This window comes from Muntiacus reevesi, chromosome 2, assembly GCF_963930625.1.
Source record: "Muntiacus reevesi chromosome 2, mMunRee1.1, whole genome shotgun sequence".
Classification (NCBI taxonomy): domain Eukaryota; kingdom Metazoa; phylum Chordata; class Mammalia; order Artiodactyla; family Cervidae; genus Muntiacus; species Muntiacus reevesi.
Genome location: NC_089250.1, coordinates 167760044 through 167773315, shown reverse-complemented (window position 1 = coordinate 167773315; position 13272 = coordinate 167760044). Strand labels below are relative to the sequence as shown.

The 13272-nt window shown below is 45.3% G+C and overlaps 1 protein-coding gene across 2 annotated transcripts in view; it reads right to left on the bottom strand.

Moving 5' to 3' along the window:
• DOCK1 (dedicator of cytokinesis 1) overlaps positions 1 to 13272 on the bottom strand; it is a 545628-nt gene that overhangs the window by 424850 nt on the left and 107506 nt on the right. For both annotated transcript variants that reach the window (XM_065923534.1, XM_065923535.1), the window contains exons 19-21: positions 10690 to 10787; positions 4132 to 4221; positions 3698 to 3798 (exon numbers count right to left, since the gene is read on the bottom strand). In XM_065923534.1, the coding sequence (XP_065779606.1) occupies positions 3698 to 3798; positions 4132 to 4221; positions 10690 to 10787 (289 nt within the window). The remainder of the gene's footprint in view (positions 1 to 3697; positions 3799 to 4131; positions 4222 to 10689; positions 10788 to 13272) is intronic.

The following is a 13272-nucleotide window of genomic DNA, read 5'->3' as shown; positions in this document are numbered from 1 at the left end:
CCTTTTAAATCATAAAGGAATAATTAAATAACTTCAGGATATTTTCAGCTTTTGACGTGCTTGGCTACACTGTAACTTCAAAAACTAGCAACGTGTGTAAAACCTATATGACAACAACCAACAAGATTACCCCTAAACCAAACTTCTCCACCCCCTAACTTTTTCAGTAATCAACAAGAATTCCTTCTGACTTTTAAATATTCATTAAAAAAAAAAAACAAAAAACCAGCCTGCCAGGGTACTGACAGCATTTCCCATTAAGTTGAGAGCCAGTGTGCACCAGCTTGTTATCTGAGATTATCACGAGTCACTCATAAGAGCAACTGAAACTTGGCTTGTGACCTCGGAAGAACCTAAGAGTAACGATTTTACTGATAAATCACAATAAAGAGGCTTTTGGGCGACCGAGAGGATGTGAAATCATTTCTAACACTGATCAAGCTGCAGAACTCAAGAACCCTCAAGATGCTATCACAGGAGCCTTCCTGGCAGTGCGTCCTGAAAAAGCGAGGCCAGAAAGATCCCCTCCCCATAGCCTCCCCTGGCCCCAGTCCTGGGAAGGTATCTATCTATGCTTACATGTCTTGTGATGGTTCTCGAGGCCTGGCAGAGCCTCCCAAGTCCTGGCATAACCTCTGTTTCACCCAGTTTAACATGCTTTCCCAAACTGACAGGCCCACACACCCTGTTCTCTAAACCCTAGTGATACCCCAAGGAATAGACATTCCATCTGGAGAAGAGAATGACTACCCACTCCAGTACTCTCGTCCAGAGAATCCCATGGACAGAGGAGCCTGGTGGGCTACAGTCCATGGGGTCGCAAAGAATCAAGACACAACTGACCGACCAACGCTTTCACGTTTCACATTCATTCCATAGAAATAGATTTTGGAAATCCTTCCAACAGTGCAGTCAAAGGAAAGAACAAAAAGAAGGAATGATTTGCAAAAAAGTATGACCCAGAATCAGAAAATAAGTCAGGAAGTCACAGGACCCGAATCCACACCCGTCACACCACTTGTAACTGTAGAAAGACCAAACTGCTCGGCCCTAGGTGAGAGGAGCAAATGGAAACATCGGTTCAGTGGGGAGGAGGCCCGAACCAGCTCCGGGAAAGGGAGATCTGTGCACAGAATGAGCACGTCCTGCTGGTTTTCGGGAAGAACCGTGCCCAAAGCTGACGCCTCCCTCCCTCCTCACTTGGACCAGCCCAGGTCACTCTGCCCCATGAACCACCCATGCAGGGAGCACTTGCTCTGTGACTTAGAAGGCTAAGAAGTAACACCCATTGCCTCTAGTCGTTGTTAATTTCTTCTCTCAGAGTTGTTTGCAATGAAAGGCTCCAGATCTCAACATTTATCAAAGGACAGAGGTAAAGAAACTGCCAGGATGTGAGTCTAACCTAAGCCCCTGCCCGCCTCCCCTACAGGCGGGGGAGAGGAGAGACTGTCTGTGATGATGCTTGGTACTAGAGGTCCCCTGGGCTGGAGAAGGCCACAAACACTTCATTAGGGCAGAGGCAGCCTTGCTGATTGCGTTAGAACCGCGTGAACCTCAATTATCTCCTCTGGCATTTCAAGGCGAAAATACTCACCATCCAACAGCTCAAGAACCACTTGGGGTTGCTAGTTTGTCAAAACAAGATAAGAACACTTATTTTCCAAAATTAAAATTGCCTTTTCTGCAGATGACAGACTGGACGAGGGGATACGGATTCTCGGCTCCATCCCGTCGTAATTAAACAGTTAAGATGGCACTTTTTGTGTCTTCCGTGGAGTAACCTGCCCAGCGCTCCCCAGGTTTGCTTCCCCCTTTGAGAATAAGGGCAAGGGGACGCCCGAAAGAGGACCTGGACTGACCCTGCCACCGTTCTGACTTTCTAAAATGAAAGTAAAAAAATCTCATCTGAGAAGAGCTGTTTGGCCCAGTTTCAGTAAAGGAGGATGGAGAAGGTGACAGGAGGAGGCCACACGGGACCCAGAGCAGCGCAGAGGCCGCCCCCATGAACCCTGCACTGGCTCCTCTGGTTGCTATAGCGAGATGAGGCCACCCAACCAGCAGTCTGCAGGGAACCCTCTGAAGTGCGGGCCAGGGGGGCCTTTCCACCCAGAGAACAGAATGTCTTAGACAAAGGTTGATTAGCCAGCAAGCACCAAGCCTGTCACAGCTTGCCCTGTGTGCCCAAGGACACCCCTACTTCCTGCCCACGTCGGGCCCCACCAGCAGCCCTGCAATAAACAAGCACTCGAGCAGATACAGAATCCGAGACTCCGGGAGAGGACCTTGAGTTCCCGCAGCCAGGGACAACAGGTTCTGACCCAAGTAGGGGCAAGACACAGATGGGAACTTCAGTTCAAGCTCCTGGCCCTAAAAGAGAATCACTTCTAAGGAATCTAAGTGAAATATTCTTTAAAATATTAAACCTTTCCTTTTCACTGCAGCGCACACAGAAAAAGTCTGAATCAGTGCCAATAAATCCCACTGTGAGAGAACGAGGAACTCACCCTAATAATTCTAATAATAACAAAATCTAACTACTGCTTGGTGCTAAGTGCCACGGATTATTCCAAACACTTGACATGTTAAGAACTCATTAAAATTCTCAAGAAAACCTACAACCGTGCTGTTGTGCAGATGAGAAGGCTGAGGCTCAGAGATGCTAAGCAACCTAAGCTTGCCAAGTGACAGAGTGGTAACATAAGCCAAGGCAGCAAGTCCCCGGGTTGTGACATTGACACCAGGCTTCACACCGTCCCCTGGGAGCCCTCCTAGACCCGACAGGGGCCCAGGGAGGGAGCAGCTGGGTGAACGGAGAGCAGCTGGGTGGGGAGTAAGAATCCCAGTCAGCTAGAGCTGAAGTTTCTCGAACAAAGGAGAGGAACTCTTTAAAGAGCAAGAAGAATCTGAAAAGGAATATATGTATATATTATACACACACACACACACACACAAACACACATAAAACTGAATCACTCTGGTGTAAACCTGAAACTAACACCACCTTGCAAATCAATGCCACTTCAATAAAAGCAACTAAATGTAAAGAAAAAATTTTAAAAAAAGAAAGAAATGAAGGAGTATTAAAAGCCAAAATCCAGATGGAGTTTAAAAACAATTGCCAAACCTGCAGATGTTTTATCTGAACAACATTAATATTCTGGCTCTTTAAACATCACTGAGTAACTAAACCAATTAAAAAGAAAAAATTATTTTATCCAGCTTGATCCAGCAAAACAAAAATAAACAAATCACCTGCAACCTTAAAAAATAGAGTGAAAAAATAGATTGAAAAGTACAAGACTGAATTTTATTAATATTCACACTAAATAAACAATAATCTCAAGACAAGACCACATCCATTTATTCATTCATCAAATAGCTCTGAGGAAGCTGCAGTGTGGCAAGCTCTCTGGATCCATATATCCATTTTATCAAACACAGAGGGAACAACTCAAAGACAAACCAAACGTGTAGAGAAGAACAAGAATTTATTCCAGAATCCTATAATGCATCCCCTATATTTTCCAACAAAATTTTTAGGTCTGTTAAGAGGGAAACAGTAATAAAAATGATCCCAGTAAACTCACCATTGGTGAAAGGAAATGTAGAAAGAACCATAGGCAAAAGTATATGGAAAAGAGTCTTAACAAAAATACAAAAAGAAGAACTGGTTTTAAAACAACAAAAAAGAACTTACGTGTAGGCTAAGGTTGCGCTAAAGTGTTTCTTAATGTAGGTTTCCAAAACAGGATTAAAATGCTGAAATTTTCTATCAGCAATTAGTCCAATGATAAATACCTGTTAAATTAACATTTTCATTAGCAAAAGAAATGCAAACCATTTTGGAATCTTCAACTGAATCACCTGCACCTCTGTGCGAGTCAACTGCGCGCTAACATTTTCGGACACAGGCTGGTCAGCCAGCTTACCTCTTCTTCCGCTACCAATTACATTTACCTAACTACAGTGCTCCATTGCAAAAAACTTTCTAACTCTCAATTCATTTCCTTTGATTGGGTTTACAACTGAAAATGCTTTCAAGCTTACTGTGATGGCTCCCGCCCCAGCTTCAAAGGTTGCAACATGAAAGCCCCATAATTTCTGAGCAGATGCAAAGTCAAGGTCTCTTACCAGAGCATCAAACACTAATGTATCAAAGGTCTCGCTCTCCGAGTTCTCCATCATGATGTTGAAGAGGGCATCCAAGGTGTCCTGGAGGAACTGGAGGGACACAAAAGGTCAACAGACGATCTAAAGTCACCCACTCTCCCCAGCCGATTACTCCTGGCAGAACTCCCAACACCCAGCTTTCCCTAACAGCACCTACTACATGCACATGACAAAAATCTGAGATGAGTGAATTCAGAACAAAGACATGCCACCCTAAGTTAAGCAGAGGATGAGCAGCAAGGAAATGCACAGAGCTCATCCCCCACCCCCCATGGGACCGCTCCAACCCTTCTGCTGGTTTCCACCAAGACCAGGAGCTCAACAGCAACCCTGGGAAGGCTGAATCTGACTTATCCCATTCACCCTGAGTGGGACCTGAGCTAACGAGTGGGCAGAAGCCACAAAGGGGCAAATTTCTAGTTTAATAAAGGATCCTCTGCAAATACAGGTGCAAGGACAGAAGAGCTATGTGATTCTGAAACAGGAGTACAGAACAGAGGGCCAGGAAGTGCTTAATTTATTTAACAGTAATTTAGAAATCCTTTTATAGCCTACTATGTCACCAAATAAATATTACAGAATAGAATGACAAAATATTATGAATATAATTTTGAAAAAATTAGGAGACTTCAAAGTTATGTCACACTAGAAATTATCTTTGAATCCTTCCCTATTCTCCCTAGAAAGAAGTATAAGATGAACTAAAAAGACTACATTGGAAGTAATGAGTTCCTTGTCAGTGGGGTAGGGCAAAATGCCATACAGGGGACTACTGACCATACAGTGGACTCGTGGCCATACAAGGAAATGAAGTGTGTGTATATTCACCGTTAAATCACTATGGATCGGCAGATTGAAACCAGGGTGAGATATCGCTTCATCCCGAGTGTGGTGACTATCATCAAATAGATGGACAGCAGTTAAGCATGAGAAAGGCAGAGAGAAACTGGAGCCCTGATATATATGCTGGTAGAAATGTAGAATGAGGCAATGGCTTTGGAAAACCAACTGACAATCCACCAAAGGGTTAAATGTAGATTTACCATGCAACTCAATAATCTCATTCCTGGGTATAAAACCAAAAGAATGGAAAACATGTATCTACACAAAAATGTGTACACAAATATTCAGAGTAGCTTTATTCACCATGGTCAAAACGTGGAAACAACCCAAGTGTGCGTCACCTAATGAATGGATAAACTGATGAATGGAATGCCTGCACACTAAGTCACCTCAGTCGTGTCTGACTCTTTGGATCCCATGAACTGCAGCCTGCCAGGCTTGCTGTCCATGGGATTCTCCAGGCAAGAATACTGGAGTGGGTAGCCATTTCCTCCTCCAGGGGATTTTCCTGACCCAAGGATTGAACCCTTGTCTTATGTCACCTGCATTGGCAGGCAGGTTCTTTACCACTAATGCCACCTGGGAAAGCCCATGAACTGTGGCATATCCATACAGTGCAGCATTTATTATTTAAACATAAAAAGGAATAAAGTTCTGACACATGCCACCACCTGCCTTGAAAGTACTGTACTCAGGAAAAGAAGTCAATAAGAAAAAATGTTATATATTGTCACTCGATTTACATAAAGTAGCTGGAATAGTCAAATCTATAAAGACAGCTGGTTGCAGGCAGAGTGGAGTGATGGCCAACAGGTATAGGATTTCTTTTTCTGGTGATGGAAATGTTCTGGAATGAGATTGTTCAGCAGTTGCACAACTCTGTGGATATACTGAAAACCAGTGAATTGTATGAATTAAAAAGGGTGTTTTCTGGAATGTGAATTACATCTCAAACACGTGGTTATTAAGAACACAAGGAGGAAGTGAGACAGTCCCACAGCTAGGACAGAGGATGGCTATGTGAGATCCCTGGACCAGGGCTCCCTTGGCTGCTCGGCCCACACACAGAAATCCAGGGGCTCTCGAGTCCCCAGACGATCTTGAGACTGAGAAACCAAACACAAGGATCTGCCCTTCCACCAGAGCTCACCCCCTAGCCTCCGTAAAGCTGTGGAAGCTTGCACATTCAGGGTCCCACAGCTCTTTCCTGCTGGCTCAGATGGTAAAGAATCCACCTGCAATGCAGAAGACCTGGGATGGCTCCCTGGGTCCAGAAGATCCCTTGAAGAAAGGAATGGCTACCCACTCCAGTATTCTTGCCTGGAGAAGTCCATGGACAGAGTAGCTTAGTGGGTTGCAGTCCATGGGGTCGCAAAGTGTCAGACACGACTAAGCGACTACCAAAGCTCTTCTTCCCAAGAGAGGACAAGCTCCCAGACCTAGTAAGCAATCTAAGACCCGTCAGACATAAAATCCTCATTCTGTTCTACTGTGCCTCCGACCCCCTATTCCATGCCAGGAAGTGTCACATACAAATGGGCAGAGGAATGAAACCAGCCGAACCAGAAGGCATTCTGGTCTAGACATCCACCGTTCTGTCAACTCCGTAATTATTTAAGCCTGTACCACCTTCATTACTTTTGTATAATTTCCCATCATTTTCAGATTGCAAAAGCTTCACAAAGGTCAAAACTTGACGCCATCTGCTAATAGCCCAGTGTTCCTGCCAAGAGACTCCCCAGGTGCCAAGCCCTGGCTTGGCACAGTTCAAGGAAGTAGGTCCACCCGCCCCACCCAGATGAATGACACAGAAACAGGGGGCAGGACCTGGAGAGCTGCAGCAGAGTGTCCTGAGGGTGGGCCCTCACTCAAGGCCACGAAAGGGCTGCTTTTGACTCCCACCCTCTCTCCAAGACCATCCACTGAAGACCACGATCACCATCTTCATATCAGCAAATACTTTCTCCAAGCAGTGTCACTTTTTCCAAATGAGCAAATACTTCGAACTGTCAATCAGGCAATGTCATCTTTCCGGTAAAAGTTAAAATACACAAGGACTTCTCCAGTGGCCCAGTGGTTAAGACCTCATCTTCCAACACAGGGGGTGCAGGTTCAACCCCTGATCAGGGAACTTAGTGGATTACACATGCCTTAAGGCCAAAAAACCAAAACACAAAACAGAAGCAATAGTGTAATAAATTCAATAAAGACTCTAAAAAATGTTGCTGTTGTTCAGTTGCTAAGCTATGTCCAACTCTGCGACCACATGGACTACAGCACACCAGTCTTCCCTGTCCTCCACTATCTCCCAGAGTTTGCACAAATTCATGGCCATTGAATCAGTGATGCCATCTAATCATCTCATCTTCTGCCACTCCCTTCTCCTCCTGCCCTCAATCTTGTCCAGCATCAGGGTCTTGTCCAATGAGTTGACTCTCTGCATCAGGTGGCCAAAGTACTGGAGCTTCAGCTTCAGCATCAGTCTTTCCAATGAATTGGAATCAGAGTTGATTTCCTTTAGGATGATTGACTGCTTTGATCTCCTTGCCGTCCAATGGACTCTCAAGAGTCTTCTCCAGCACCCCAATTCAAAAAAACCAATTGTTTGGCGCTCAGTCTTCTTTATGGCCCAACTCTCACATCTGTCCATGACTACTGGAAGAACCATAGTTTTGACTATACAGACCTTTGTCGGCAAAGTGATGTCTCTGCTTTCTAATACACTGTCTAGATTTGTCATAGCTATTCTTCCAAGAAGCAAGTGCCTTTTAATTTCATGGCTGCAGTCACTGTCCTCATTGATTTTGGAGCCCAAGAAAAGAAAATCTGTCACTGCTTCAACTTTCTCCCATTCTACTTGCCATGAAGTTATGGGACTGAATGCCATGGTCTTAGTTTTTTTAATGTTGAGTTTCAAGCCAGCTTTTTCACTCTCCTCTTTTACCCTAATCAAGAAGTTCTTTAATTCCTCTAAAGAGTTCCTTAAAAAATGGTACACATCAAAAAAAACAAAAATCTTAAGAAAAAAGTTACAAATACACAAAAGGGAGGTCTTAAATAAGTGGAATAAGACCCACAGCCTATAAGTGTTCTTCTGTATAATGGAAAGCAGCCCCATGCAGGTTGGGATCCCGTGTGGTCCTTAGATGAGACTGTTCTCCACTCTAGGCCTAAGGATGTTAAGACACACTGGTGATGGGAAAGAATAAAACTCAGGCAAAGCAGGTAAGGGCCAGACAGGTCCTCCAGGCCTGGGCAGTTCCAGTGAACACAGGAAGGGTCACGAGAGGTGAAAAATCATCTCCAGGGATGAACAATAGGAGATGATAATAGACCAGCTAAAAGGGAGAGAGGAAGCCAATAAAACCAGATGGCTCCAGATTTTCCCTGGTCAGTGTAACAAAAGTTCAACAGGAATACAAGTAATCCCTGACGTGATACAGGGGCCGAGAAATGAAAGAGGACACAATTTCATTAACTGTGGGTCTTTTAAAGAAGTGCTGTGAAGTCATTCAGCCAATTTTCATCTGAATTAGGGAATTCATAGAACCCGGGGAAGTTTAAAACACAATTAACATTGTCCAAGTCAGGACAAGAAGACAGGGGCCGGGAAAAGATGATTAAACTTCGAAGATTAGCAAGGATATGTTTGAATGGCTATACAATGAATTTAGGAGAGCGACGCCACCGAATTAATTTATACTGAAGCTAACCACACTGCTGTTTAATTGAGACCATTTTAAGTAATTAATTTTTAGAGAGATAAGGGTGTCTCCCTCTGCGAGCATCTCTCACGGAGGGGACGGGATGGAGGCAGCAGCACAGACCTGGCGGGGGGGAGCCTGCTCAGGAGCAACCACGAGGTGGGGGGCCAGCCCGCTGCCACCAGCCCGGGTGGAGCCCCGTGGCCAGGGACGGGCACTGCCTTCCGTACAAGGAGGCGTCACCGGGCAGACGGGAGACGGGAGAGGCTGAAGAAAATACCAAAAGCGCCAACAAGGACCACACTTGAGCATTCCAAGGGACCTCCGATCACACCCGCCTGACTGTCCAATCTCAGGTGAAGATTCAGGAGGGCACCAGCATTGCTCCACAGCCTGCTCTGTGCGAGGCTAAGAAATAAACCAAGACTGCAGGGAAGGAAAGCAGCTAAGCCCGAGGACTGCGACTTCACAGACACACCACGCAGTTCTCCAGGTCGATGACAGGGCTTCTGGGTAAGTAGAGAGCCAGGGTTCAGGATCACAAGGACGGCAGGACAGTGATGAGGATAAATCATGACACTCTTAGACCACCTCCCAGGGCCAGAACCTTCTGCAACCTCCACAAGGATCATCTGAACAAGGCACTCTGGCTCTGTCCATTTTACCGCAGGGAAAGTGTGTGTGTTAGTCACTTAGTTGTGTCCAACTCTTTGTGACCCCATGGACTATAGTCTGCCAGGCTCCTCTCCTCTATCCATAGAATTCTCCAGGAAAGAACACTAGAGTGGGTGGCCATTCCCTTCTCCAGGGGATCTTCCCAGCCCAGAAATTGAACCCAGGTCTCCTGCATTGCAGGCAGATTATTTACTGTCTGAGCCACCCGAGAAGCCCAGCAAAGGCACAGACTACAGCGGGGAAAGCGAGGCTTAAGCGAGGTTATTTAACCTATGGCAGCCCCACAGCGAGGGCCCACTGGAGGGGAGCCCAGGGCCCTAGACTCGGATGATTCCAAAGACCATTTCCATCACAGTGAAGCCAGGCGGCCCTGCCTGACCAGGGTCCAAGAAGGACTCTGTCCTCCTAGCGGCGTGTGTCAACATCCCGAAGACGCTGGGGGTTTAAGGGGTCACAGCCAGAGCCCCACACCAGCAGGCTGTGCTTCATCGCACTTGGCAGGTACTCTGGCTTTTACCAATCCAAGGTTTGTGACAATCCTGGGTCCAGCAAGTTTATCAGCCCAAATTTTCCAAGAGCACTAGCTCACTCGGTGTCTCTGGGTCACATTTTGATAATTCTCACAATATTTCCAGCTTCTTCACTGATATATTTGTGGTGATGATGTGATCAGCGATCTCTGATACGACTACTGCAAAAGGGTTATCAATCACCAAAGATTCGAGTGACAGCATTTCTCGCAACAAGGTATTTTTTAATTAAGGTGTGGGCATGGTTTTTTCTAATTTTGGAAGGTATAGTTTATTTACAATGTGTTAGTTTCAAATGTACAGCACAGTGGTTCAGTCATACATATATATCCATGTACATATAAATATACATATAAATTATATGCATTATATACACGTGTGTATTATAATATATATATTATACATTGTAGATACTGTAATACAGTATATATTATATATTGCTTTTTAGGTTCTTTTCCATTACAGGTTTTTATAAAATAATGAGCTTATCCCCTCTGCTATCCACGAGGTCCCTGTTGGTTACCCATTTTATATCACACCTAGCTTCTCTGACACGAGGTTACCACACACGCAAAAGACTACAGCAAGGTGTGGGCGTCCCTTTGATTTGCATCGGGGAACCAAATAATTCATGTGACCTGCTTTCCCACCACAATGTGAAACCGAACCCCCCGTATCTTGGAGGCGTGGCTCTACGGTCTTGGGAGGCCGCACCTACACCGGTTCACACACTTTAGGACAAGCGAACAGCGTGGCGGCCACGTTACCTTCACCACCTCTCCACCGTCCACCTTCATCAGCTGCCTCAGGTTCTGCTGCAGCAGGTTGGTGTTTGATCGCCACTTCAGGAGCCCCAGCAGATCCACTGGAAACAGGAAACGACAATCAGTTCCTCCCAGCAAGGACTGGTCTCCCTCACGCACCCGTCACATCAGGTCTCCAACATCACTTTTTGAACAGAAAAACCAAGTCTCTTTGGAAATGTTCACCAGCTAAATATTTCAATACTTTTCTAGAGGCATCCTTGATGCCCAGTGCAGCTGAATTCATTACTTTCAATTACATTTACCATGAAATTATTCACAAACAAGAGCTTCAGAAAGGCAGCAGGGAGTCCCTGAAAGGAAGACCTTTCCACCTACAAGAAGGCAAATCAGAGCAGCAGCAGGCCTGCAAGGCCGCTCCTGGCAGCTTCTCCCCCGCAGTTATTTCCTGCCTGAGAACAAGACTCTTACTTTTTAAGATAAAATAATATAAAATAAGGGCCTCCCCAACAGCTCAGCAGTAAAGAAACCACCTGCAATGTGGGAGACGCAGGAGATACGGGTTCGATCCCTAGGTTGGTAAGATCCCCTGGAGAAGAAACTGGCAACCCACTCCAGTATTCTTGCCTGGGAAATCCCGTGGACAGAGGAGCCTGGCGAGCCACAGTCCAAGGGGTCGCAAAGAGTCGGACATGACTGAGTGCCTGGGCATGTGATATAAAATAACCAACTCAAATGCAGTACTGAGAATGCAAGGGGACAGTCCCCGAAGGAGACAAGAATGCTGGCCACTGCTCTACTGAGCCTGCCGCCCTCACCAAGGCTGGGCCTTTCTGTGAGTCTTTATGTTTGTTTCCTAACAGAAAGACCACAAGTTGAATGCAATGGTTTTTGCAGACTAAATGTGGAAGACATGGTTGAGAAATGACTTTGTTTAAGGCATGAAGACAGACTCCAAAACATCTCTAGGAAAAGACATGGGCCTACACAACTCTCACTTGAAGTCATATTAATATCCCATTATGTGAAAAAAACACAATTAGCAAAACACATCTAATGTACTGTTTATGCTCATCAGGAATGAACTTCTGCTACAGACACTGTCTCTTTAAGAAAAACCCTAGTCAATACTGAAAAGAAAAACAATTTTGGCAATAAAGTAGAATTTCAGTGAATACAAGACAACAATTATAATTTAAGGATGTGAAAGTGTTAGTTGCTCAGTCATGTTAGACTCTTTGCAACACTATGAACTGTAGCCCGCCAGGCTCCTCTGTCCCTGGGGTTTCCCAGACAAGAATACTGGAGTGGGAAGCCATGCCCTCAACCAGGGGATCTTCCCAACCCAGAGATCGAACCCACATTTCCTGCATACTGTCAGACAAGAATATTGGAGTGGGAAGCCATGCCCTCTTCCAGGGGATATTCCCAACCCAGGGTTCGAACCCAGGTCTCCTGCATTACCATCTGAGCGATCAGGGAAAGCCCATAAAGATCAAACCACATAAAAGGCATACAGGTGATGAGCAATAAACACACATCCTCATTGATATGACCTCATCCAAGCAGAGATGTTGAAGGCAAGAGTTACAAACAGGAAAACGCAGAGGGACATCCTAGTGTATTTGGAACATGAACAGCACAGATTCAAGCGTCAGCTGGGCCATGCTGAGAGTTGGACCATAAAGAGCGCTGAGCGCCAAAGAATTGATGCTTTTGAACTGTGGTGTTGAAGACTCTTGAGAATCCCTTGGACTGCAAGGAGATCAAACCAGCTATTCTTAAAGGAAATCAATCCTGAATATTCACTGGAGAGACTGATGCTGAAGCTCCAATACTTTGGCCATCTGATGCAAAGAACTGACTCATCTGAGAAGACCCTGATGCTGGGAAAGATTAAGGGCAGGAGGAGAAGGGGATGACAGGATGAGATGGTTGGATGGCATCACCGAGTCGATGGACATGAGTTTCAGTAAGCTCTGGGAGATGTTGAAGGACAGGGAGGCCTGGCGTGCTGCAGTCCATGGGGTCACAAAGAGTCAGACATGACTGCACAACTCAACAGCAACAACAACCGCTATATGACCTTGGACAGGTACCTTCACCTCAGTTTTCCTATCTGAACAATGGGTGCATGGTTCCCTGAGTCACAGGGTTGGTGCAAGAATTAAATAGTAAGACGTGGAAAAAGCACTTAGCATGATGCCCAGCAGGAAGACCTGCATCCATCAAAGAGATAAACATTTTAGTCATTCAACAAGAAAGCTGACATAGTTTAATTTCTAATCAAAAGGGAAGTCATGAGAAAGGCTACATCCTGCTCAGTCGTGCTCTCAGTCCTGGGGTTAAGGGAGCTTTCTACCTCATGAGAATTACCAGCAATTTTTTTTTTCTTAAACAGAGGCTAGTTAATAATCTGAATCCATTCAAGTAAAGTTAGTGGCACTTTGGATTAGAAGGAGGCTGAGGTTCCCCTCTATGCTGTACTTTTGAGAAAAGATCATCATGTTAGTCACACAGTCATGTCCAACTCTTTGCAACCCTATGAACTGTAGACACCCAGGCTCCTCTGTCTATGGAATTCTC